At 39.8% G+C, this 24,056-nt stretch overlaps 2 protein-coding genes across 2 annotated transcripts in view; one reads left to right on the top strand and one right to left on the bottom strand.

Moving 5' to 3' along the window:
- castor2 (cytosolic arginine sensor for mTORC1 subunit 2) overlaps positions 1 to 11,479 on the top strand; it is a 16,431-nt gene extending 4,952 nt beyond the window's left edge. The window contains exons 2-9 of the mRNA XM_083530702.1: positions 1,520 to 1,590; positions 2,042 to 2,235; positions 7,659 to 7,791; positions 7,938 to 8,061; positions 8,940 to 9,050; positions 9,248 to 9,330; positions 9,488 to 9,582; positions 9,749 to 11,479. Of these exons, the coding sequence (XP_083386828.1) occupies positions 1,520 to 1,590; positions 2,042 to 2,235; positions 7,659 to 7,791; positions 7,938 to 8,061; positions 8,940 to 9,050; positions 9,248 to 9,330; positions 9,488 to 9,582; positions 9,749 to 9,814 (877 nt within the window). The 3' untranslated portion in view covers positions 9,815 to 11,479. The remainder of the gene's footprint in view (positions 1 to 1,519; positions 1,591 to 2,041; positions 2,236 to 7,658; positions 7,792 to 7,937; positions 8,062 to 8,939; positions 9,051 to 9,247; positions 9,331 to 9,487; positions 9,583 to 9,748) is intronic.
- rcc1l (RCC1 like) lies at positions 11,060 to 24,056 on the bottom strand. The gene is made up of 12 exons (XM_083530696.1): positions 23,426 to 24,056; positions 21,774 to 21,903; positions 18,637 to 18,765; positions 18,348 to 18,414; positions 16,850 to 16,901; positions 16,206 to 16,290; positions 15,887 to 16,068; positions 15,208 to 15,295; positions 14,380 to 14,553; positions 13,761 to 13,846; positions 13,063 to 13,604; positions 11,060 to 12,764 (listed from the first exon to the last, which is right to left on the bottom strand). Exons 1-11 carry the CDS (start codon positions 23,696 to 23,698, stop codon positions 13,527 to 13,529), a joined length of 1,344 nt encoding a protein of 447 aa, XP_083386822.1. The 5' UTR covers positions 23,699 to 24,056; the 3' UTR covers positions 11,060 to 12,764; positions 13,063 to 13,526.

Raw genomic sequence — 24,056 nt, 5'->3', positions numbered from 1 at the left:
GGTGGTAGGTTGTTGCTCCGGGGGGCAAACTCTTAACATTATAGATAGACATTGAATTTCCCTCTGGGATGAATGAATTGATCTATCTTTTGTCTTTCAATCTAGCTGTTGTAATAGACAAAAATAAAAAGAATCTCGCAAACATAAAGGATAAAACGGTGTTTGTCAGGTGCTAGCTACTCAAAACTACAGATCAAGAGCTTCTTTCTCGCACATTAGTGAAGTTCGGTGAAATTGAAAATGGGAGCAGCAGTCTAGCAATTTATAAGATGACTAATGCAATGGCTTTCAATGCACTAATAATTACGGGAGCAAAGAAGCATAAATGTTGAAGCTTTTGGAAGCTGATCTACTGGAGCAGATGAGGAGATAAGAGAGTTGGACAGAGTAAAGCTCTGCTGCATCGCTCTCTTTAGGTAGAGATAAAGTAAGGGCCCTCATAATTTCCATCCTCCGGCATCTGGAAGATGGCATCTTGTCAACCATGTGTCATAAATGGAAAATCGTTGCTTTTCCAAGAATCTGGTTTATGGCCAACAGGGTTCTTAATTTTCATACTTGCCTCTAACATTTTGAAACGTGAAAAATCGACAGTGTTTTGATGATGTTTTTGTCCAGAAATCCTTAACACTGTGTGTCTTTTCACAACTAAACTGTAAACACTTTTTTCCACACAATGCTTCCCCTCGGGCGACTCTGAAAAGACCTGGTCGTGCGACGTGAGTGCTTCTCAAAACCCCTTGAGAAATTCTGTCCTAGTATGGCAGCATCAGATAAGATCTTACTTTTCAGAATCAACAAACATCCTGGTACCACTTCTGAAAGGGAAAAATAATATGGGGGGATAATTTGAAAGGCCATAAATAAGCACTCCCCTTACCCAGTATCTTAAGTCTGGTTTTATGAGTGGCATTAAAAAGGTGCCTGGCACCCTGACGTGTGTGTGTGTGTGTGTGTGTGTGTGTGTGTGTGTGTGTGTGTGTGTGTGTGTGTGTGTGTGTGTGTGTGTGTGTGTGTGTGATGGGTTCTGTTTGCGTAAGGCATGTGGCAAATGCATTCAAATATTGTTCTGTTATGCGATATCTTTGAAGCAGTGTGGAAAGAGACCTCACAGTTTATGTGTTTAGCGTTTCAATCATTTTTAAGACTATATGAGCAAACTTTGCTCTATGGACTTCCCTTTGTGGCTGGATTGTTGTTCAGCAAGCGTTATTGTTATGTAACCATCACAAAGAAGTGTTCGTGTGTTGTGTGATATGTGCCTGCCACCATTTTAGCCCCAATTTCCCAGACAGGCTAATTCTGGGGCTCGGCAAACAAACAATACGTTATTTTGCACTATACCTCCAGTTCTTTGCAAAACAGACCTTGTCCAGACCTTGTTCCAGAATTCCACAAATGTGTTTGCTTGTGGTTCACCACACCATTATATCATCCCCGAATATTGGCAATGTTTTTTAGAAATGTTCCTTCAGTTCTAAACATCGCTGCATGTTCATCTACTTTTCCTACTTTACAGATGCAAGTTCTTCAGTTTGACCGAAACCCCAGAGGATTACACCATCATAGTTGACGAAGATGGCTTTAAAGGTACGTTTGGCCATTTCTCGAGCTTCACAGGCAGAAAAGAAAGGTCTCACACACATCCTCCCCCATCTAGACACACTGGCAATGTTTGACCACAGATTGCTTCATCAGCTACTTCGCTTCCATTACGGGGTTAACCAAGGCCAAGCTGTCGGCCCGTTTGGTTTTGTGGTTGACTGAGTGTCATTACACCCAGGTCGCCAGGGTCACCATGGATACAAGTAGCTGTGGGTCGTGAAGCAGGCAGGGTATTCTACCTGCATTGATGATTATGAAAAAGGTTATGACCCACTAAGAGATTCTGTTCATTGGTGTGGGGAGGAACAAAGCCATCATTTCCTGTGTGGTACTTTGAGGTTGTTCATTGACCTCATTCATTCGAAAGGTTAAAGGTATTGAACTGCTCTTTATTAATCTTCTCGTACGTTGCACTGACTTTCTGCCTCTCTTTCAGAACTCCCTGAGTCGGAGTACCTCAGCGTAGCGGAGGCGACATGGTTAGCTCTCAACGTGGTGTCGGGGGGTGGCAGCGCCACAAGCTCCCAGCCAATTGGTGTGACCAAAATCGCAAAGTCCGTCATTGCCCCCCTGGCCGACCACAACATCTCTGTCTTCATGCTGTCCACCTACCAGACGGACTTTATCCTGGTGAGTCGCAAAGTTAGCGGGAAATTCCAGCACTTTCTTATACGTTTCTTACACATTCTACTTCCCAACAAGATTCAACATTCCTTTGCTGTTTACTTTTAGCGCACTTGAATTGCCAATTTTAAGGGTTGCTCTATTGTTTTCTATTTTTCCTTTCTTTTGGGTGGTTAGTGTACTAGCTCCAATAAAATCCTTGAAATTTTAAAAACATTTGTTTCAGGGAATTTGAATCTAATGGACAGCTGTAACAGTGTGCCATATTCGAAGACACAAGGATGCTCTCAAATTGCAAAGTAGCCAAATAAATAGTTTGAATGTTGTATTTTTTCGAACAGTGATCCAGTGGATCACGTTTAGTATCCCGTCAGAATAAAAAATAGCCGTGAAAAGATGAACTTTTGGTGTTGACAACCGATAGCACCATGTTGCTCTTTTGGACAATCTATGATTTCCACTGCATTCAAACCGTCACTGTTCTGCCTGTGATTTGTAGTAATAGAAGAACTTCCAAGTTATGACACAGCAAAGCATTGGCAAAGCTACAAATTGTTAATGGCCATTGTTATCACTCATCTCCTCCTGTAACTCCTGTCTCTTTTACAGGCAGCTGTTTGGTAGATGATGCACACTTCTGGGGCAGGGTGGGAAATTAACACGGGGGTGTTACATTTATTGGAATGCAGAGCTACCGAGTATTAATATTCCATTCCTCCAGCTAGAAATAGGGAACATGCCAAATAACTGGCATTGATTGAAGTGGATATTATGCAACAGATCATTTATGAAATTTGTTTATGCCGTTTTATTCCTCTTGCAGCAATTGGTTAATGAGAATGTAATTTTTTTTAAGATTATTTTTTATAGTTGTGTTTATAGTTTGCCCACTAAACAAGTTGACTTATAATCGATATTAGCTCGTCATCTTGTTTATTTTTTATTTATTTATTTTTTACCTGTAACACTGTCGCATCAGTATTTCGAAGAAGATTTACCAAGTCCTGGTCTAAATTACTATACAATCGACAATGTATAAGTACGAGAATGTAACAGCACACCGTTTGACCATTAAGATTTGAGAATTTAGCAGTTGTGTGCAGTCAAATCTGACTCTGTGAAGTGACTTGCATATTTAACATGCAGAGCTCTATCTTGTCAGCGGTAACTTTTTTTTTTTTTTTTTTTTGGTTGGTTGTTTTTTTTTTTTTTGCTTGCACAGTGCATTTCACAGTAGAATAGACATCTAGTCCAGGCTGAAAGTCACACTTGGGAATGCAAGAGATGTGCTTCACTGGAGAGGTCAGCGTTTTGATCTGAATAGCTGAAATGTTTCGTCTAGAATATTGGATTGTCTGGGTCAGCCGCCAGTCATCTGCGGATCTGCTGAGTTTTTACATTCTGACTCGTTCAAGGAAACATATTTAACTAATTACCCAAACCTTTATGGTTTGACTTGGATCAGAAGAGCAAGCTCAAATCAGTGCGCCTCGAATAGCTAAGTATTTTAAGCATTTTTGTACGATAGTAAAAGGAGCATTAAAGCCTAAAATATCTGTTAAAAATCATTACACCTTATTCGAGTCTGTTGTATAGCTGCCTTGTAGCTTAATATTATTAGCAACACCCCCTGGTGGCGCCGCCCTTTCATGTGCATATGTCTGGTGGTTGCAGTACTTCATTCAGATAGTAATCGAACTTGGCGTTAGAGCACTCGCACTGAACACTCGCTGTTTGAAAGGTATTTTCCTCAATCCCTTAGGAATATGCAATCTTTTCATGCCATGCATATGAAATCTGTAATTTAAGCATATTCCATGGGAAAACGCACTAACGCTCGAGGCTATAATTTATTTCCTAGCTGAAGAAAGAACAGCTGCCCATTGAGGTTGGAGAATAGAAAATGCAAGACCACTACGACACTAAGACTTGTCCACTACGACAACTGCTCATGCTTGTCGTCTCAGCACATTTTTCTTTGTGTGCAGCGACTGTGTGAATCTCTTTTCCCTGTGCATACACACACTTATCAGCTACACACTCTCTCTCTTTCTTTCTAACACCCCCCCCCCACACACACACACACACACACACAACTCTGCCCGCACGCTCTCCAGGACCTGTTTATGAAAATAAAAAAGGCGAAGCCGATGTTAATCTGGAGGTGGTTATGTAAAGAGGATCAGCGTGGCCTCTTGCTGGAATTCATCGCAACACTCTCCTGGCCGCAGTCATTTGGGGGAGGGGGGGCAATGAAAGGTTGTTTAAGAGGGGGGTTGTTGTTGTTCCATTTCTTTGATTCGGGCCAGTGCAGGTTCCCTTTGCTTCTCCTCCTAACCCGTGTGTGTGTGTGTGTGTGTGTGTGTGTGTGCGCGCGCGCGCGCGCATGTTTTATAAATAGCTAGGCTGAAGTAAACCCTTTTATCTGACTCATCGGAGCCGGGAGACAAAACCGACACCCATGCTTCTCACTTGTTTTATTATTTGTTTATATATTTCTACAGCCCAGGCCTGGCCTCCTTTTCTATTGCTCGTCGAACTGTAATGTGTCTTGTGGGACTCCGTGTTTCAAAATGGGGAAGAAAAAAAGAAGAAAAACATGGTTCAGGGTGTCTATTTTTCTCTTTTTTTCTCTTTTCATAAGTTAATGACAGTCAGATGTATCCGTCGGGGATATTGTATTGCTTTTCCCATGCTGACAAAATACAGAAAGGAGATCCACAGGGGTTGCCCTTGAAACGTTGTTTTAGTTTCCCCCCCACCCCCCCTCCCCTGCCTAGCGAGTGTGTTTAGCATGCGCTCTGTAGGACATATATTTGAATTTCAGTCCAATTGTTTGCTTAAGACATCCTTGTGTGTTTTTTTTTCTCCCTTTCTTCGTAATGCATTCGGGAGGTGATTGGCGTCGTTTGCAATGCAAATGAGGGCAGGTTTTCTCTGGCGCACTGGCCTGAGGATCAGACACATATTTATTCCTTAACGGACGCTCTTCACTGGAAATTCTTTGCACAGTCAAGTTTAGTAACTCATCAGAATGCTTGATGTTGAAGATGCCATTCAAATTGACAGCGGAGGCTCAGATTACAACGACACTGACGGAAACATGGCAAAGGAACCTAACAATTTCGTTAAAGCGCTGTAACTGATCCTTTAAGCATAGTCTAGGAATATTGAGTACCAAGTGATTATACTTTTTAAAAATGTCTAGCTATACTTATCTCCATATAGCAGTAATGAGTGTAGGGGTAAACGGGTGGTGTGTGTTTTGCGGTAAGCAGTAAGGGACAGCTAGCACCGCCAGCATAGTACCTTGTTAGTCCAACAGACATGATCCTTTTATCTTGGTTTTAATTTAATGGCTCTCAAGCTCAGGTTTGTTGCCCTCATGCGCTGTGCAATTTCTTTTCTCTAATCTCATACAACTGATTTAAACCCCCAAGCTTTTTTCCACTAAGATCAGATACAATAACATGGACAACTAAAGCTTTGCACAGACAGATAGCTCAAATATGATAGGAAATGTTTTCTGTAGTTTGATCAACAAATGAATGCATTCCAACTTTCCAAAATTGACTGGTTTTGCAAATCCTGGTAGGACCTGCGACTCAATATATAAAGTGAATTCATATCGTTCGCTGTTGAGATCCTTAACGTCATTTACAACAAGAACAACGGAGTTTGTCAGGGTCAAAGGGCACTGATCCAGAGGTGCAAAACGGGGGTACAACATAGAAGAAATGCCAGTCTCAATCTCAGGGCAGAAAGCACACACGTTTACACCTCGCGGCAAACCAGAGAACTTCAAGACAAGCCACGGAGACTTGAATAGAACATGCGAACATCATCTCAGTGGTGAAGGCTTTGGCTTCTCACTGGAAGGTCATGAGTTCACATCACAGTAATAACAAGCTGGCACTTTTGGGCTCTTGAGCAGGGCCCTTAAACCTCAAGAGTGCAGTTCTAGTCTGTCTGACGTTAGATAGAAGTGTCGGAGGTAAACGTGAAACTCACTACAGTAAGTAACCTGAGCTCAGGATGAAACCGGGGGCCCTGAAGTGTAAATACTTCAGTGAAACCAAGTTCACAAGGGTTGTGAGAGGCTTAAACAGCTTGGCAAGTTTATAGATGTCCATACTCTCTGTGGCTGGCAGTGTGTATGCTCCAGTAACTGGTGCAGTTGTCCTTCTGGTTGCCAGAGATTATAATGTGAATGGCCCTTTTATTTATTTATTTTAATTTTTTGTGCAAGAATCATACATTGACAAGGGTTTGATACAAAACTCGCGCTTGTCTGTGTGTAGTTTTGCTTGTTCCTCCCAAGTTAGTTTGTTGTTTTGGTTTGTTTACATCGACAATATAGTGGTATGGGGTTTGTTTATTGAAAGTGCCCCTAGGTAAGAAAATGTACTTGGAAATGTTATTAAAAGATGAATGAATGTGTAGAGCTGTAATGGTAAACAAAATTCACATTTCGGTAAGTAACTTGGATTTTAAGTCGCTGTTCAGGTTAATTTTGTTAGTTAGGGGGAAGAAATGCAAAACATAAAATTGCTTGTTTTTAATTTTGTATTATTTTTATTATTGTTATTATTTTTAACATTTGTGCAAATATTTTAAATAAATCAAATGAATGCAATTTTGCATTAATGCAACTTATTTATTATATTTACTTATTTATTATATTGATTAAATTAAGTAATTGAATAGGCAGAAATTGAATTGATTAATTCAAAATTAAATAAACGGGAAAATTAAATAGTTTACATTTGTTAGAGGCCATTTAAGTAATAGAGATGTATGTATATAAGTGTCTGTTTTTTAATTTATTTTTATTTTATTTTACATTTAATAGTTAATTATCTAAAGATGATAATTAGATAATGATTGTTTGTTTATCCATTCAATTTATTCATAAATGAATTCCTTCCTTCTATTCATTCATTCCCTCGATATGTGGAATTGTCAGGAATTTCTCCTTTTAAGAAGGTCTATATAAAACACAAAAGAATCCATATCGCTAGACTGTCATGAAACGTTGGTGATGACCGGAAGTGGCAACGATTTCACGCATGCGCAGAAGTTTTTACACAAATCGGGTTTCCGGGATGGATCGAGTAGCCACAGTGACAAAGCGCGAGTCGGAGACTAAGCAAAATTGTGGCCTGCCACTACAAATGTAGGACTTTAATAGATTTTTGCTATGTTCCGCACGTAAAACAAGAATTGCATAAGTACCGAAAAGGTTTTACTTGAGGCTGCAAAAATCATTTGTACACTAAAAGGCAATAATTTTGGTCACTGTATTTATATCGTTTGAAAACTGGTCAAGTTGAGAAAAAGATCTCTGAAACATTATCCCTTTTCCTGTGGTTGATTCAATAATCTTGGGACTAAAGCACCTCTTTTTGTGTTCGGTTTTCTATGTCCAGGTCCGAGAGAGGGACCTCCCCATGGTCATGCACACGCTGTCCTCAGAGTTCACCCTCCTTAGAGTGGTGAATGGAGAGACGGTAGCCGCCAACTGCTCCGGAGTCACCAACGGATTCGTCAAGCCTAAAGTTGGTAAGAAGTAGTTCTTTATCAGCTGATACGAGTGTTCGTTTCTGGCTGTAACAAACTCAATGTGGCTTTCTGATAACCTATGCATGCCTGGGTAGCATTGTCCAACCATCTTAGTGTCTCTTTCTCTCTTCCCCTCTCTCTCTTAGTCCCTCGACCCATCATTCACCCTCTCTCTAGTCCTAGTAACATGTTCTGTGTGACGAGTCTGGACCCAGACACGCTGCCCTCTGTGGCCACCCTGCTCATGGATGTCATGTTCTACTCAGGAGGGTAAGAGCCTCGCCTTTTCTCACATATGGCCAGCACTGAGAGCCATCTGCTAGCCTGATAGGAGAGCTACGCAGATAGAAAAGTGGTGTCCTGAAGGAGATTTGAGGGTAAAAAAAAACTGTGCCCTTACTGCTTTGAGAGAATATACACCAGTCAGGCATAAGATTGACATTATAACATTGACTGGTGAGTGAATAACACTGATTATCTCTTCATCATGGCACCTGTTAGTGGGTGGGATCAATTAGGATTTGAACAAGTTTGACAAATTGTCTAAAACTGCTGCTCTTTTGGGATGTTCCCGGTCTGCAGTGGTCAGTATTTATCAAAAGTGGTCCAAAGAAGGAACAGTGGCGAACCGGCGAAAGGTCATGGGTGGCATGATAGGCAGGTGGTCATAATGTTATGCCTGATCGATGTATATGAAAAAAAAAAAAAAGATATGGAATTGTGTATAATTTTTATCACTGATTACACTTGCTTTAGTGCAGCGTATAATTAAACAGCTATAATTTCAATACAGTTCATCCAATGGAAACGTAAACCAAATCAAAGCTACCGTTCAGCACTTTGACCTCATTCTCACTGTCGTTTCAAGTCGAGCATGTTTGATTACACAACCAGCACAACAAAACCCGCCGTTGCCAAATTAATTACAGGCTGCACTTTCAGTCCTGTTGACTGACGTACAAGCACTCAGCTTCAAAGACTTGCATTACTGTACTGTACTGTACTTGTACTGGAAAAGCAACTCTGCTGAGTGCTTCTCTCTCTAATATGTGTTGTTTCAGTTTAAAACCCTCGGCCTAAGAAAAAGCAGGCTGCACTGTAGACTGGATGTCCTTTGTGTAATTTTGCCACGGTTTTGTTTGTGACAGAGGGAAGGAAGCCGGAGCACAGAACGAGGATTCAGGACACATCCGCTTCTTTTCCTTCTCCCTGATCGAGGGCTACATCTCCCTGGTTATGGACGAGCAGACTACTCGAAGGTTAGGCCTGTCTCTCAACACCATTAATCTGGTAGATTTGCGATTGGCAGCACTGGAATGTGGAAAATTGTGTCTGATTGGGTTGTCTAATGAATTTGAATGGCTTTTAGTGGTTTGATAAATGACTTGACTATCAACTTGATCTTTTTGATAAATGTTTCATGTTTGTGGCTTGCTGACTTCGTCTATTTTGCTAGGTTCCCCAATAACGTCCTCTTTACCAGTGCTTCAGGGGAACTTTGGAAAATGGTTCGCATCGGAGGACAGCCTTTAGGATTTGGTACGTGCAAACCTCTCAACAAAACCCTAAAGCAAGAGAAATCAATTGCTCTAACTTGCTTTAAAAAAAAATAAAATCCCGACTAAATATAAAGCAAATGCAAACAGATGAGTAAACGTAGACCACATTTTTTTTTTTTTTTTTGTCTTCTCATCAGATGAATGTGGGATTGTGGCCCAAATATCTGAACCTTTGGCGACTGCTGACATTCCAGCCTACTACATCAGCACCTTCAAGTTTGACCATGCTCTGGTAAGTAGGTGGTGGGGTTTGTTTTTTTTTTTTTTTTTGAGGGCTGTTTGCACTTTAAATGGTAACTCGGCATAAAAAGCAGTCTAAAAGCTTTGGCTGAACAGGCCATAAAAAATACTATAATTGTTTTGAATAGGAAAGATCTAAATCTTTGATTTCTCTGAAGGTTCCAGAAGAGAACATCCAGAGTGTGATAGGAGCTTTGAGGACCAACGAGAGCACAGGACAGTGAGAACCGGACACGAGCCTCTCAAAGTCCCTGCTAGATTATCATTTTCAAAAGTGCCATATTTTTTTTTTATTTTTTTTTTTTTTTTTTTTTTGAGGACTGCTGTTGGGTGAGGGTGGGGGGGTGATAACGGGAGCCGAGGGTGAGAATGAAAAGGTGTGTGCGAGAGTGTGTTTGAGTGAGAGAGAGAGACAGAGAGAGACCTGGGTTACTTTACTTGCACTCTCCCACTTTCATTAGACTGATTGTGCCAATACCTGTCCCTCAACCTCCTGCTCGAGAGCGCATCCTTTTCTACAGGGACCCTTAGCTGGTGTGACTGCAGTGTTAGATTTTTCTTCTTTCTCCCCTCTCTATGCCTTGTCTCCTCCCCTTATTTTCTCCAAACCCATTTCACTATGACAACAAGACCTAGACATGGGCTGGGTCCCCCCCCCCGCCCCTTTTCAAACAAAATGATTCCTGATTCATTGAAAATAACCACAATGTATTAGAAACCGGTCCTCTTTAATAGAAGGCCAAGAATGTATGCCACCACGGTTGTGTAAATGTTTATCAGCGCTCATCCCTGTTTTCTTACTATGCCAAGTCACTTTAGGCCTAAACTGACTCCTTGAGTGTGTAGTCTTTTTTTTTTTTTTTTTCCTCTCAATTTGAAAGGTGATTATTTTAAAATAATGATAAAGATTGCTCACAATCTATGAGGAGAAAAAAAAAAGCTTTTTTTTTTTCTTCACCTTTCCATGAAACCTTTTTTTTTTCTTCTTCTTCTTCTTTCTTCCATTTTGCCCTCGTTTCACCCAAAGCCCGTGTTCTCGTTTTCAATGCCAAGTCACTGAGTTATGAATAAGTTGCTTTCTTCCCCCCCCCCCCCCCCCCCCTGTATCCAAACTACAATCAATAGGTTTCTGTACTCCAGCATCAAGTCAGTGTCGGTCCTGGGTGAAGATTTATCAGATTGGAATCGTGTCATGTCTGACCTGGCTTTTGTCTTTTGCTGAATAGGGGGAGGAGAATGTAGTCACTATCACTTCATGATTTTTTTGTTTGTTTTTATAATTTTCAACTGTAAAAATAGAGAATGGATTGTGCAATTTGACTGTACACTATTATTTTCACATTTACTTCCCCCTTTTCACGTGTGGAGCTGTCTCTTTTTTTTTTTTTTTTTTTTTTTAAACCGGAACAAAAGGAATGGCACGAAATACTTTAGCTTCTTTACCAAGGTTTTACCGTTCACCCTTTTGGTTATTTTTTTGTTTGTTTTTTTCTTTAAACGACAAGACGTGAAGAATTACAGTCCTTCACTGAATGTTAGTTGGGGGTCTAAGTGTTAAAGGACACTAGCGTTAGTGTAGGCCTTCAACTCTCTCACCCCAGTCTGCACTTTATTTAAAGGTCTTTCCTAAAGATCTTACTGTTCTTACTGATGTGAAAAAAAAAAGTGGGGAAGAATAATTGCTCCTTAGAAGGAATCTCTTTTTAAAAGGGTCACATTTGTTGGTCTTAACGCACGAATGGATGTTATTTTTCCACAGGCTTTTTCTTTTTTTTTGTTTTTTTTTTGCCCTGTTAGATCTGATTAGCAGAAACCATGTATTTATCAGTGTTAAAAAAAAATAATTGGGTGACCTATTTCTTCTGACCATTAAAGAAATGAAAACGCTATTTCTTCAGCTTGTAGTGTTTCTGTGATGAATTGTCCTGACCTGCTTTTCACGTTCCCCTGCTCGAGCTTTTATCTTTCATTTCCATGGAGTTCAGAGTTGCCATAGAAATGCCAGCCAACTGTGAGATTCGTGTCACGCTGGTTTGTTTTACCTTAATTCACAACCACCAGCAATCTATCAGGATCGCAGCGATGACCTGATATACTGCAAATGGCTGTCCTGATGAGCTCAAAGTTTTTGATGAAAGCACCTTTTATGCCTCTTCGATTAAAGACCTTTCAGTGTAGCATGTTTTTGTTTATTCGATTTGCATAGCTCGTGTTTGCATTAGGTAATAGGGCGGAGCTCGGAACGGTGCAGTATAGAGCCGGTTTGCTTGTTTAGCATAAGAGGACTCATCCGCAGCATTCCCACACGGCCCGGTTTTCACTTCCCGAGCATGCAACCGCACTTCCCTTGGTGCTGACTAGTTCACCTTATCTTCAGAAAAGCTTTCATTCCTCAAGCTTTATTAATAGTGCCATTGATTTTATCCGAATTCATCATGGAACGAATAAAGCAAGAACATAAATCCTGACCAAAATGCCATTCTAAGATTAACCTTTTTTCTTATTCAGGGCTTCAAGTAAGAAACGATAGAGATCAATATATTTGCAAGGTTATTTTAAATACCATGCATTAATTTATGCAAATGAAGCATCGTCAAATCTAAGACCACACTTGTAGATTAGTTAATTAGTGCTATTCAGTGGAACCAACGTGGTCCTTTACTATGCTTTGGAGAACTGCTGTCTAGAACAATGTAGATAGAGTATTGGTGGTCTATTATTCATTGATGGGACGTTGCACAGAAGGTGCACAGGCACTCTATTGTTATTCTACCTTTACTTCTTTTAAAACAGGTCAATGGCAGCTTATAGGAATCGGCTTAAATTTGGTATTAATTTAAAAGTATACACGAGGTCATAACTTTTGAAACATGTCAAGATAAGTTCCATACACCCTCAAAGAATTTCTTGCTATGCAGGTTTTCCACCATCCTGGACTATGACAAACAATTTCTTTGCTACTCCTACCCCAAATTTTGTCTAATCGTCCACTACTTTGGCAGACGTAATTTTCCGAGTAAACCTCACGAAAGTTGTCAAACAAAATATGAACACTCAGTTGTTTGTCCGTAACGGGCAGACGGATCGGCCATGAAACCGCCAAACAATTATCGATGCTATCCGGCTCAGCAACCACTGATAATCAAACTAACTGGTACACAATTTAAAAATTCTCTCCAGTGCCACCTAGTGGTCACACATTAGGATAAGTTAAAATTATTTAAGTCTAACTGACATTATTGGTGCAACTCCAGTGAAATTTGTGCACTCGTCACCAGAATTGGTTTACATCTGGACATTTACTTCTACCATTTAGCATTTCACTACAAATCAAATTAAATCGTTTGCCTAAACGTATGGCTCTGCTTTCCTGTGATTTTTGCACCATACAGAGATTGGGTGCTTGGCCCCACAAATGCTGCTTTGCACCTTTAATTTTTTTTCCAATGCTGTAAACCTTGAGGCATTAAACCGATATTTTCTTGCAAGCTCTAAAAATACAAGAAAAAGCGTAACGGGAAACACAGAACACACAACGGCGGCTTTAATATCAGAGTATATTACAGTTGGCTAATCCTCTGCTTCGCAGTAATGTTTAACAATGTTAAGACAAGTTTATTATAGAACAGACTTGAGTCATTGTACAATGAAGCCAAGTGAAACAGATGTTGGGTTTGTCTGCTCCGACACAAGGAACTTGCGTAATTCCTCACATTCATGGATCTTTCCATTCTGAGCTTCCTTTTTTTTTTCTGTACCGATTCAAAAAAGGGAAATATTCAGCTCGGTTTTGGATCATCGCACAGATGATGCTCACTTGAACATCACAGATATGCAGTTTTTCATATACATGAGGATTTCTTTTATACCTTCAGTGTGCAAGCAGTCCTTCAAGCTCGATAGCCTCAGAAAGTGATGTCCTCCACAGCTTTAATCTCATATGACAGACTTGACCAAGGCCACCATATGATCCACACCACATGCAACGTCCACCACATGACCTGGAACCGTCACCTGCAAAAAATAAGGGAACAAAACAGTCACCTGGAGCAGCATGTATTGACAAATCCCACCGTTCCTTGAGCGATTTCAAACTCTCCTCCGGCATGTGTAGTGTATTAAGTTCAAGCGTGACAACAGGGAGAAGTTTGTGGTCTGCAGCTTACGAACCCGCCATGGAAAATACTGGTCATCTCGCTTCCCGATGCCAAGACATCCTCGCACGTTCTTACCCCAGACAAACAGTTCACCTCGATCTGAAAGAAATAAAACCTCTAGTATTCTAAGAATGAAAAAAGTGTACCATCAGTATTAAATTAGGATGTCGAAGAAATTTTACTCAAGTTTCACATTTTACTTATGCAGGGATGTGGTTTTTTTGGAAGTTCCATATAATCTGAATATAAATGCATATCATGGCTAAATAATCTAAATAAATAATAGCTTATTTAGCATTTTTAAAACAGACCCAAAATGGAGGTCTGTTTTTTATTTTTTGGTCTTATTTCCTTTATGAGGGACACGAGAGAGAATTTGTAGCTGTACTAAATGATGATTAATTAAAAAAACAAAAGGTTATTCTTGGCAACTTGTTGTTGAGCTGCGTCACATTACGCCACTGTTGATTGCATATAACAGCACATCCACCACGTTTGATGATATACTTTTGGATGAACACGTTCAAATTCTTTTCTAAAGAAAACACTACAGATCAGTGGCACGTGTTCTTTTCTAAAAAAAAAAAAAAAAACAACTTTTGCACTCAAGTGTAAGTTTGTAAAAGCCTCACCTGTGATGGCTGCAAAATGACTGAGGCCACAGCGGATGTGGGCCACTTTTACCGTCGGGTTGAACTCCGACTTCCCAAAAAGCGTCGCTGGTACCTTTTCTGGGATCTCTGACTCAGCCAGATTAGGCCCTTTTCCTAGGATTCCGTAGCCCCACACAAACACTTCTCCGTTCTCTGCAAACAAACATCTCCTGTTACATTGCTCGATTCATCATGCATGTGCAATAGACAGGACATTTTGGGACACCTAAGCCATGTCCACACTAATATGTTTGAAAGCGCATATTTTTCTCTCCGTTTTGGCCTTCCATCCAGTGGATACATTTGAAAACGGCGTTTTCAGTCAAGTGGATACATTTGGGGAAAAAAAGTTTTTATTTAAGTGGATACATTTGAAAATTCAGTGGACTGTAAAAACTGCCGTGACGTTTCAAAAGAGCCGGAAAGTAAATAATCGCCAGACAGAAATCATGCAGGTCGAAGTGTCACGTGTCTGATGTAATCGTTTTCAGACGTTGCAGTGTGGATCAACTTTTGAGAAACGATCGAAAACGAAAGTGTGGACGCCGAGCGTTCCTAGACAAAAACAGCGTTTTCAAATTGATCCATGTTAGTGTCGACGTAGCCCTGGTGAGATCGCAGGATCGTTGAATCTTGACTTCTGGAACTGGAAAAATGTTGGGATGCGATATAGAGATTCGTCTCTGATGTGTAAATATTACACAAATCACTTAGGAAAATCTAAAACAAGCTTAAAGTGTGTGAAAGGTACGGTTTTCCACTAAAATAAAAAAATTCATCATTCCCTTTCAAATGCACAGCCCTCACCGTTTAGTACGGCGACCTGCGTTCCGCCGCAAGCCGCCTGCGTCACCTTTCCGATTCCTTTCAGAGGAAGCAGCCGTGGAGAGCTGATCTGCAAAACACGAGGAAATGACAGACAGGTGCAGCACAACATTTCGCTAAATAGAAACCCTGTGAGAAAACTTGATTTGCATTGTGAAACGTTATCTCGAATCCTGTGCTGAGTTTGCCAAAATCTCTTGCAACAGCCTACTCAGGGGCATTACGTAACTTAAATCTAATAAACAGATTTTTGAAAGAAAAAAACATACAAACATTGGTGAGATTTTCTTTAAGGATATTTTGTTTATTTAACGGTTAAGGAGTCTCCAGTTTCAGTAGGTTTTCCATCATGGGAAAGACTTCAGCACATGAAAAACTCTTTTTTGTTCATCCAATTAACATCAAGCTCTCATTGTCTCATAGATTTAAATAGTAAATTGGAATTATTGGTAATTTGTAGTAGTATAAGGGGAATAAAACACATTTTGGACGTGCCGCTAAATAAAAATGATCAACCCTGGGGCAGAGTTAGTTTGAAAGTGATACCTTAAACTGTACGTATTTATTTAATATCTGAATATATATTTTAATAAATCATATCTAGAGATCTTACAAAAAAAACAAAACAATCAAGTTGCCTGCTTGCTTGCTTAAATCATACCTGTGTGGTTTCTGTGACGGAGGCGAGCTGCAGGTACTCGGAGTTACCCCAGCCAAAGACGTGACCCTCGGTGGACACAGCCAGACTGCAGTCTCCATAAGTGCTCACCTGCTGAACTTTGACCCCATCCAGATCACCACCAACTAGGACAGGCAATGCAGCCTTGTTGTGATGGCCCAGACCTGAGGAATTTAATAACAGATTAGTCCTGGTTGTTTCGTAACAATAATCCAGGTTGTGGGGGGAGGGGGGGATTTGTCCAAGTAATCCTCTAAGAAAAGATGATGATAGAAAGGAGAGGAAATGAATGACACCTGACCTGTCTGTCCATCTGCTCCCCATCCACAAGCATACACCGTGCCTGATTCAGTCAGGAATAAACTGTGGTCTTGCCCACACACCACCTGGAGGACATGACCGTTTATTCACCAAAATAAATATTATTACCTCCAGAAACCTTTTAACATTTAGTGGTATGCAAAAGTTAGTGCACTAAAGCCAAGCAAATATTTTATTGCTCTTTGAAGTATACACACACTGCAGCAAACTATTTAATAAAACAGCACTTTCCTTGAATAATTTACTGATTCAGGAAGACCATGTAAACACAGACAGAACTGCATGTATGCTGGCCATAACCTCGATGACATTAACACCTGTAGGAAGCTTAGTCTTGTTCTACTTTGTAGTGTTGCTTACACAAATATTATGGTAAAGTCATCAGATGAAACCCTTACTTAATGAAATCTCATTAGCGCTATGCGAAACTATACCTAGAAAATATCCAGGCATTTTGGAAGATATTACTGTGGACAACATTTCCAGGGTGCTTCAAAAGAAATAATTTCTCACTGTGTCCTTCTCTCACAGAATTTATTGATTTAGGCAATTTTTAGACAAAATGATTAATAAATAAATAAATAAATCTCTGATGAATAAACATACAGTTCACATTTCACTCACCTGAATAACTCGACTATTAAATCCCTCTATCTTATGGACAAGATGACTACCACTGCAAAGAAATAAAATAAGGCATAAGCATTAAAGCAATGAATCATTTAATGGCGTTAAGTTTTATTTCCTGGAAGAAAAAAAAGTGTCCATCCAGCTGGACACTGTTTCCAAAAGCTTTTTGGAAACAGCACATTTTAAAGATTGAAGTATCTAAATCATATGACAGTAAAGCAGCAGCCTTCACCCTTATGGTCATTACCCCTACATGGGGTCACCAGAGATGTACATTGGGGATTTATTCAACCATTATGACATTATGAGTTTTATAGAAACAAACATAAGATGTTTTTCTTATCCCCCCATGCGCATGGTGTGAACAGGGCCAGAAACTTTAATTTCCAACTGGACACACTACAAAATATAATATTTATGCTATATTTTGTAGTGAGACCGGCTCTGTTTGCAAGAAAATACTTTATTTATCTACATTTACACACTGTCATATTTAAAATAATCCTCTTGCACAGCAATACAGTGCTCCCAGCATTTCTGCCACTTCTGGAATATGTCCTCGAAGTCTTCTTTTCGAAGCGCGTCAAATACTTAGTGATCTCCATAATGAGCCTTTAAACTGGATCTTTATCTTCAGGAAGAGGGCGAAGTCCCCAGGAGCCAAATCTGGCGAAAAGGATGGGCGCGGAAGTGAGATCACATGAATTGTTCTCCAACGATCATCATGCACAAGTTGCCGCATGGTTTCCACATTTTTAGTGGTTGAGATCGTTGAAGGTTTTCCCGATCTTTCGTCGTCTTCCAGCGATGTCCTTCTGCTCGAAACATCTCGAACAACTCGTTGCAGCATCGCCGTACGCCAAACGTTTTTGAGGCAGATTTGCCCAGTTTCGTACAGAATTTTATGTTCGTTTTTTGTCTAACTTGCTGTCCGTGGTGAAATCACAAACGTGGTAACGCACGTTAGCACCATTAGCCTTGAAACTTTTTGATACCACTTCGTATACACCAGTAATGCATGATTAGTGTAATACACAATAGGGCACACACAAGAGAAACATTCATTCAAAAAAGAAATAGAAAGGGAATTATGCACGATCATTTGCCATTTGACAAATATGATCCCCTACTCTACATGTGGAGGACAATGTTATACAATGTTATATAAGTATTGGGAGATCCATGTAAACTGATAGCATTGATATTATCACCTTCTAGTTTTCTAGCTTCTAGACATGCTGTTCCAGTAAACAGTATTTTAGCCAAAAATGTCCCAAATCTATATTAAGTAAAAAAAAAAAACCTTGCTATTTTCAATGGATTGGGTCTAAAATTCCAGGCCTGCTCTATAAATAAAGCAAAACCAAACACAATTTGTCAATTAGCAACATTAAAGAATACTGCTGGTCATATTGGAGACCGCCCTCTGATGTTTACTGTGGGATTTCTCACGGAGAACACACTGGGGGGGGTTGAAAACTAGGACACCAACCTGTAAACTTCATCCTCAACGATTTTTCTTCCACACTGGCCATAGGCATTATTACCCATGCTGAACACTGGAGCGAGGGAAAAAAAAAAAAGATTAGAATGATTTCTTCTCAACAAATGAGAATGTGCATTAAGTCTAAGCCCACTGGGATTAAAGAGGATCAAAATCCACATATAAAAGGATATTAGGATGGATTCTGGATCGACTCCATCCATTTAAATAATTATTTTAATTAGCGTATGAAATGCTGAAACTAAACCAGCTCTCTGGGATCCAGATCTCCGCTTACCTCCTTCAGAGTCTGTGAGCACTAAAGAGTGAGCTCGACCGCAGGACACCTGGAGGACACGTGTCTCCTGGGGGTTGACCAGTGGCAGAGAGACCGGGGACGGCTCCAGTACATATTCATAACTTTTATCTACAGCACAAGAACAATAATAAGGATAGTAATAATATAATCAGTAACAGTGTAATCATTCTTATAGTCAATCCTTTCTTAAGGCAACATTTATTTACATTTTTTTAAGGTGACACCAGAGTCAGGACCAGGCTGTGGACCAGGTAAAAAAGTTTTCTCAAAAATCATGAGGTGACAAAGCTGCATTTTTGGTACAAATGACTTCTGAGAAAATTGTCATTCTTTAAAAAAAGGAAAATTGTAAGTATTAGTGAACTGTTGTGGTATAAGAAGAAAAAAAACACTTCAACAGCACATCCTATGGTGTTTTACCTTCTTATATAAAATATAAAGAAATATTTAAATATATTACTATATTACATCTGAGCAGCATCCGAGGAAAGTTAGCAGGATTCCACAAATCTGCATGCTGCAGGGTCTGGTATATATGATAACGTTTCCCGCTCTAGAAAGAGTCCTGGTGCTTCCAAATTTCTTCCATGTACAAATGATGGAGGCCACTCTGCTCATAAACCTTCAATGTTGCAGAAGTTTTTCTATACCCTTTCCCAGATCTGTGCCTCCATACAATCCTGTCTCTGAGGTCTACAGACAATTCCTTGGACTTCGTGGCTTGGTTTGCGCTCTGACATGCAGTTAACTGGGGGAGCTCATATAGACAGGTGTGTGCCTTTCCAAATCATGTCCAATCAACTGAATTTACCACAAGTGGACTCCAATCAAGTTGTAGAAGCGTCTCAAGGATAATCAATGAAAACAGGATGTACCTGTGCTCAATTCTTAGTGTTATACCAAAGACTGTGAATACTTATATACATGTGATTTTTTTTATTTTGAATCAATTTGCCAAGATTTCAAACACAAAAGATTATTAATTTAATCAATTTCGGAATAAGGCTGTAATATAACAAAATGTGGAAAACTGAAGCACTGTGAATATTTTCCGGATGCACTGAACTTGGCACTGATGCAGTCACAGCTGATTTTCCAACATGAGTCAACTGTGTGATTCATGTCGTCTTACGTCGGTTTTGATAATTACACAAGTTTCACATCATACATCAATCAACATAATCAACATACATAAACAAATCATTTGCATGCATGAGCGTAAAAATGATCATTTGTGATGTTAAAATCAGCACGAAACACACCAAGTCCCAAAGATGCAATAAAAGCAGAGTTTCACACAGAAACGCAAATCTATTCAGAATTACGTAATTTGGGGGTTTTCACATATTATGCAAACATCCCGAACCATCTAGAGACGTACCAGTGCCATTTGGATCCCGCTACATGTGTGGAGTTTGACAGTGGACCTTCTGGAGTGTTTAAAGGCTTTGGCATGGAGAAGCTGATGCTGGATCTGTGATGATCACAAATGCTGAGCTTATAAAACTAGGAGCTACTAACCATATAGACTGTATAAGACTGCAGAAAGAACATCACTTATAATCTTATACTCCAGTGCTCATGTTGTTTTCACTCTCCAGTGTTCTGTATTGTTGAAAGATTTATGATCAAACTCTTGATGTCACCCAAATGAGGATGGGTTCCCCTTTTGAGTCTGGTTCCTCTCAAGGTTTCTTCCTCATAACATCTAAGGGAGTTTTTCCTTGCCACAGTCACCACGGCTGCTCATCAGGGACAAATTCACACCATTCACCTTAACTGTTGATTTCTGTAAAGCTGCTTTGAGACTATGTCTGTTGTGAAAAGCGCTATAGAAATAAACTTGACTTGACTTGACGTTTTCCTGGTGAAATAAGTACATTTTACATGTAAACTGTCCAGCGATGTAAATCAGTTGTTCTCAAATGGCAGGCGGTGAATTGAAGAGTGCATCACAGGTGCGTTTTTCTTCTCCATAAAGGTAATCTTTCATTTTTATGTGAACACTAGATTTTTTTTATATATCATATATAATAAAGTGCACCATGCTAATGCTTAATGCCAACCTTGACTCATTACAGATATTAGCATTTCAGCATTTCTATGACAGAAGGCTGTATCTAAAAAGTACACTGCAGACAAAAAACTTTGACTTCAAAGCGAGAAACAGGACACTAACTATATTAAATGTGTTTTTACCAAGATAGAAGCGAATATGTTTGTGCGGAAACGGTTTTGGAAAAGAAAATACTGAGCCTTTTACAAGGAAGATCCAGCTTTTTTCTTTTTAGTTTTAAACTAAGTAGACGTTTGCTTGGCAAAGCACTGTTCTTGTTTTCGAGGGGCGCAATTTAACTAAAGATGTCCCGGTGGCTTTTTTAAACTTCCTGTAATTGCATTTATTCTTTCTGTAAAGCTGCAGCTAATTAATGAGATGTACATGAGAGCGTTTAGACTGTTAAGTTCCTTTTCCATTCAGCAAAGAATTAAACACAGTAGGACATGCTATTGGAGCACAATAATCACACAGCCCATTCCACATTTAGTCCCAATTTGTTGTTAACCAGCACTCTTCTGGGAACTAGCTATTTGAGTGTAATTTTGGAGATTAGTGCTCATTCGGCCACAATAGTGTTAGCAAAGTCAGGTGATGTGAGGAGGCCTGGGGTGCAGTCAGTGTTCCAATTCATCCCAACGGTATTCAGTAGGGGTGAGGTCAGAGCTCTATAGCAGGCCACTGAAGAATTTACTCACTAATCCATTTGAACCATATCTTCATAGAGGTAACTTTGTGCACAGGAACATTGTCATGCTGGGACAGTCCAAGTGAAGTTCAATTGAAGGAGAATTTTTTTTCCATACAATAGTGTGCCTCCAACTTTGTGAAGGAAAAACGAAATACAGCTGGAAAACTCAGGTGTCCCAATACTAGTCCACACTCTATATTGTTGACTTCTTTACATTCTCAAATCTGTCTAAACAGACATTTTCTGCAGATCTCACTGAGCTGCTTCTTCTCATGTTTCAAAAACAATACGCTGCGTTTACACACACTCACTAACAAACAGCGTTGGATGTGAAAGAGCTCAGCTGTTGTGCAGCGAGGAGGAACTTACGTCGATCGTGTTGAGTACGCTGGAAGCCCAGCTGGGAGTCTTTATTAAGGCCCATACCCCACACTTTGGTGACATCTTTGGTATTTGATGCCAATAATGTAAATCCATAACCGCAGGCTGCTGAAGAGATCTGTGGGAGGAAGGAAAAAAATATCCAAATAACAGCTAGGACATAAAAATGTGTGCAGTATCCAAACATGTACAGCTATAATAAACAAAAAACAGCTTTGTTGATTATATGATTCTGATAGCACACAGATATTGCTGTGGCAGATACTTGTGAAAATGCCTTAAGATATGGGATATCAGTAGGTGACAATTTTCTGTGGTTATGATTCAAATCTGGTGAATTAAAATTAGCAATTAGTGTGTGTATGAATGGATTATACACTACCTGGCCAAAAAAACAAAAAACAACCATTTAAATAATCCATCACCTTAATTATGATTTTCTTTCCACATTAATTAATTTAATTAGACCAGTAGTGTCTGGTCAATCATAAAGAGTATGAGGGCCAAACATGTAAACATTTCATGAACAAAAAGAAAATCAAAATACAGAATAAGGTGCAGAAATAAAACAGTACTTAAAAGTAGTGCATTCTGCTTTTGTGCACTTTTTACCGAATAGGATGCTTGGGCATCGTTTTTCAGCTGTCAGTTCATTAATGTTTGGGGTTCGATTCTGTGCTGGGTGACTCTCAGGATAGTGACGGTGTGCATCAGTGAGGCGACTCCTGTGTGGGTGCTCACACAGATATTAGCAAGAAGGTCTCATGCAGTGCGTTCAAAAAGCCTTGAGGCAGCAATGAGGCATTGTTTCAGGAATAAAGTGTAGAATATGTGAAGTGCCCACAGACTCTAAGTTTCTCAGTTATAATAGAAATGACTGATATATTATTACCTCATAGGCTGGAGCTAATGGCTCTATGTGTTGGAAGCTGCCTGTGGGTCTTGAGTTTGCCATGTTTGCATTATTTAGTTCTTAAGCTGATATCAGTAGTTTCAGCAAATCCATGTTTCTTTGCTTCACCAAGAATTTGAAACTTCTGAAAAGGAGTAACATCTTTTCCATGACCACAGGATATGTCTTCTGAAATGGTTGTTTAAGGAATTAGTTACCCACTGCATCAGTTAGGGTTAAATAACTTGGAGTTGATTTCAGAATCAGAATCAGATTTATTATAAGTGCGTTGACACACACAAGGAACTTGGTTCCAGCGGTTAGTGAGTCTCAAAGTACAGACATAAATAACAATATAAATGTATATTAATATAAAATTTATGGCATTTGGCGGACATCCTTATCCAGGGTGAATTACATTGATCCCAGTTTAGCAATTAAGGATTAAGGACCATGCTCAAGGGCCCAGGAGCAGGAGCTTGATGGTGGTGGGATTTAAACATCTTATCCACTGAGCTACAACTGCAGTAATTATCAAATTGAACTCTTACCTATTTGCTTAGTTAAAACTTATTTTGTCCAGGCAGTGTATTTCATGTATAAATAAACTGTTGCACGCCATTAATTCAGTCATTTGTGTGGTTATTTGGATATTTATGACTTGATGTGAACATTGTGTGATTTAAGAATGCTCCCTTAAATAGCTGGGATCCCTGACACTTTTGTTGTTGTTTTTTTTTAAACAAACCTTTTGTTGTGTTTCGAGGCGGTAAGGAGTCAGTTGATATTTTCTAATTTTTTTCCTGCCGCTGTCAGGAACCACAAAGCTGGGGATGCCGAGCGCTCCGGTGTAACTGAAGCCCCATACAAACACTTTATCGGTGGGCTTCCGGTGCTCTCCTACATACCGGAACAGGGGCACATCATCACCTGCTTCTCTGCTCCTCGCTACGGAGGACAACAACCGGGAGCTCCGAACAACTCCAGATCGCACACGAGAACGAGCACAGAGTAACGCCATTCAGCGTCGGCTTGTAAAATTAAGAGAAACCGTTCAAGCTACACGTTATATTAAAAAAAATAGATCGCTCTCGTTTAATTTGAAAAATGTCCCTCAATATAACACACGCACACGCTATACTTTCGTTTATTTGTTATGAGACATGTTCTCTCCCTGGAGGCAGCCATGACAGTTGGGCTCCCGCGCATGGATTGGCTAGTAACAGACCGAAACACATGCAACGTCATTGTTAATGGTCCAATCAGCGGGCTGCTTAGGAACAAGAAGCGTTCAAAAGCGTATGGAAAAGCTTGCAATGATGCAAATGACCGCTAGAGGTCGCGAAAGCCTTCTAAATAGATAAACTGGGTCAATTCTA

The sequence above is a fragment of the Silurus aristotelis genome (assembly GCF_946808225.1).
Source record: "Silurus aristotelis genome assembly, chromosome: 26".
Taxonomy (NCBI): Eukaryota; Metazoa; Chordata; class Actinopteri; order Siluriformes; family Siluridae; genus Silurus; species Silurus aristotelis.
The sequence above is the reverse complement of the archived record's forward strand: the minus strand, read 5'-3'. Positions and strand labels throughout refer to the sequence as shown.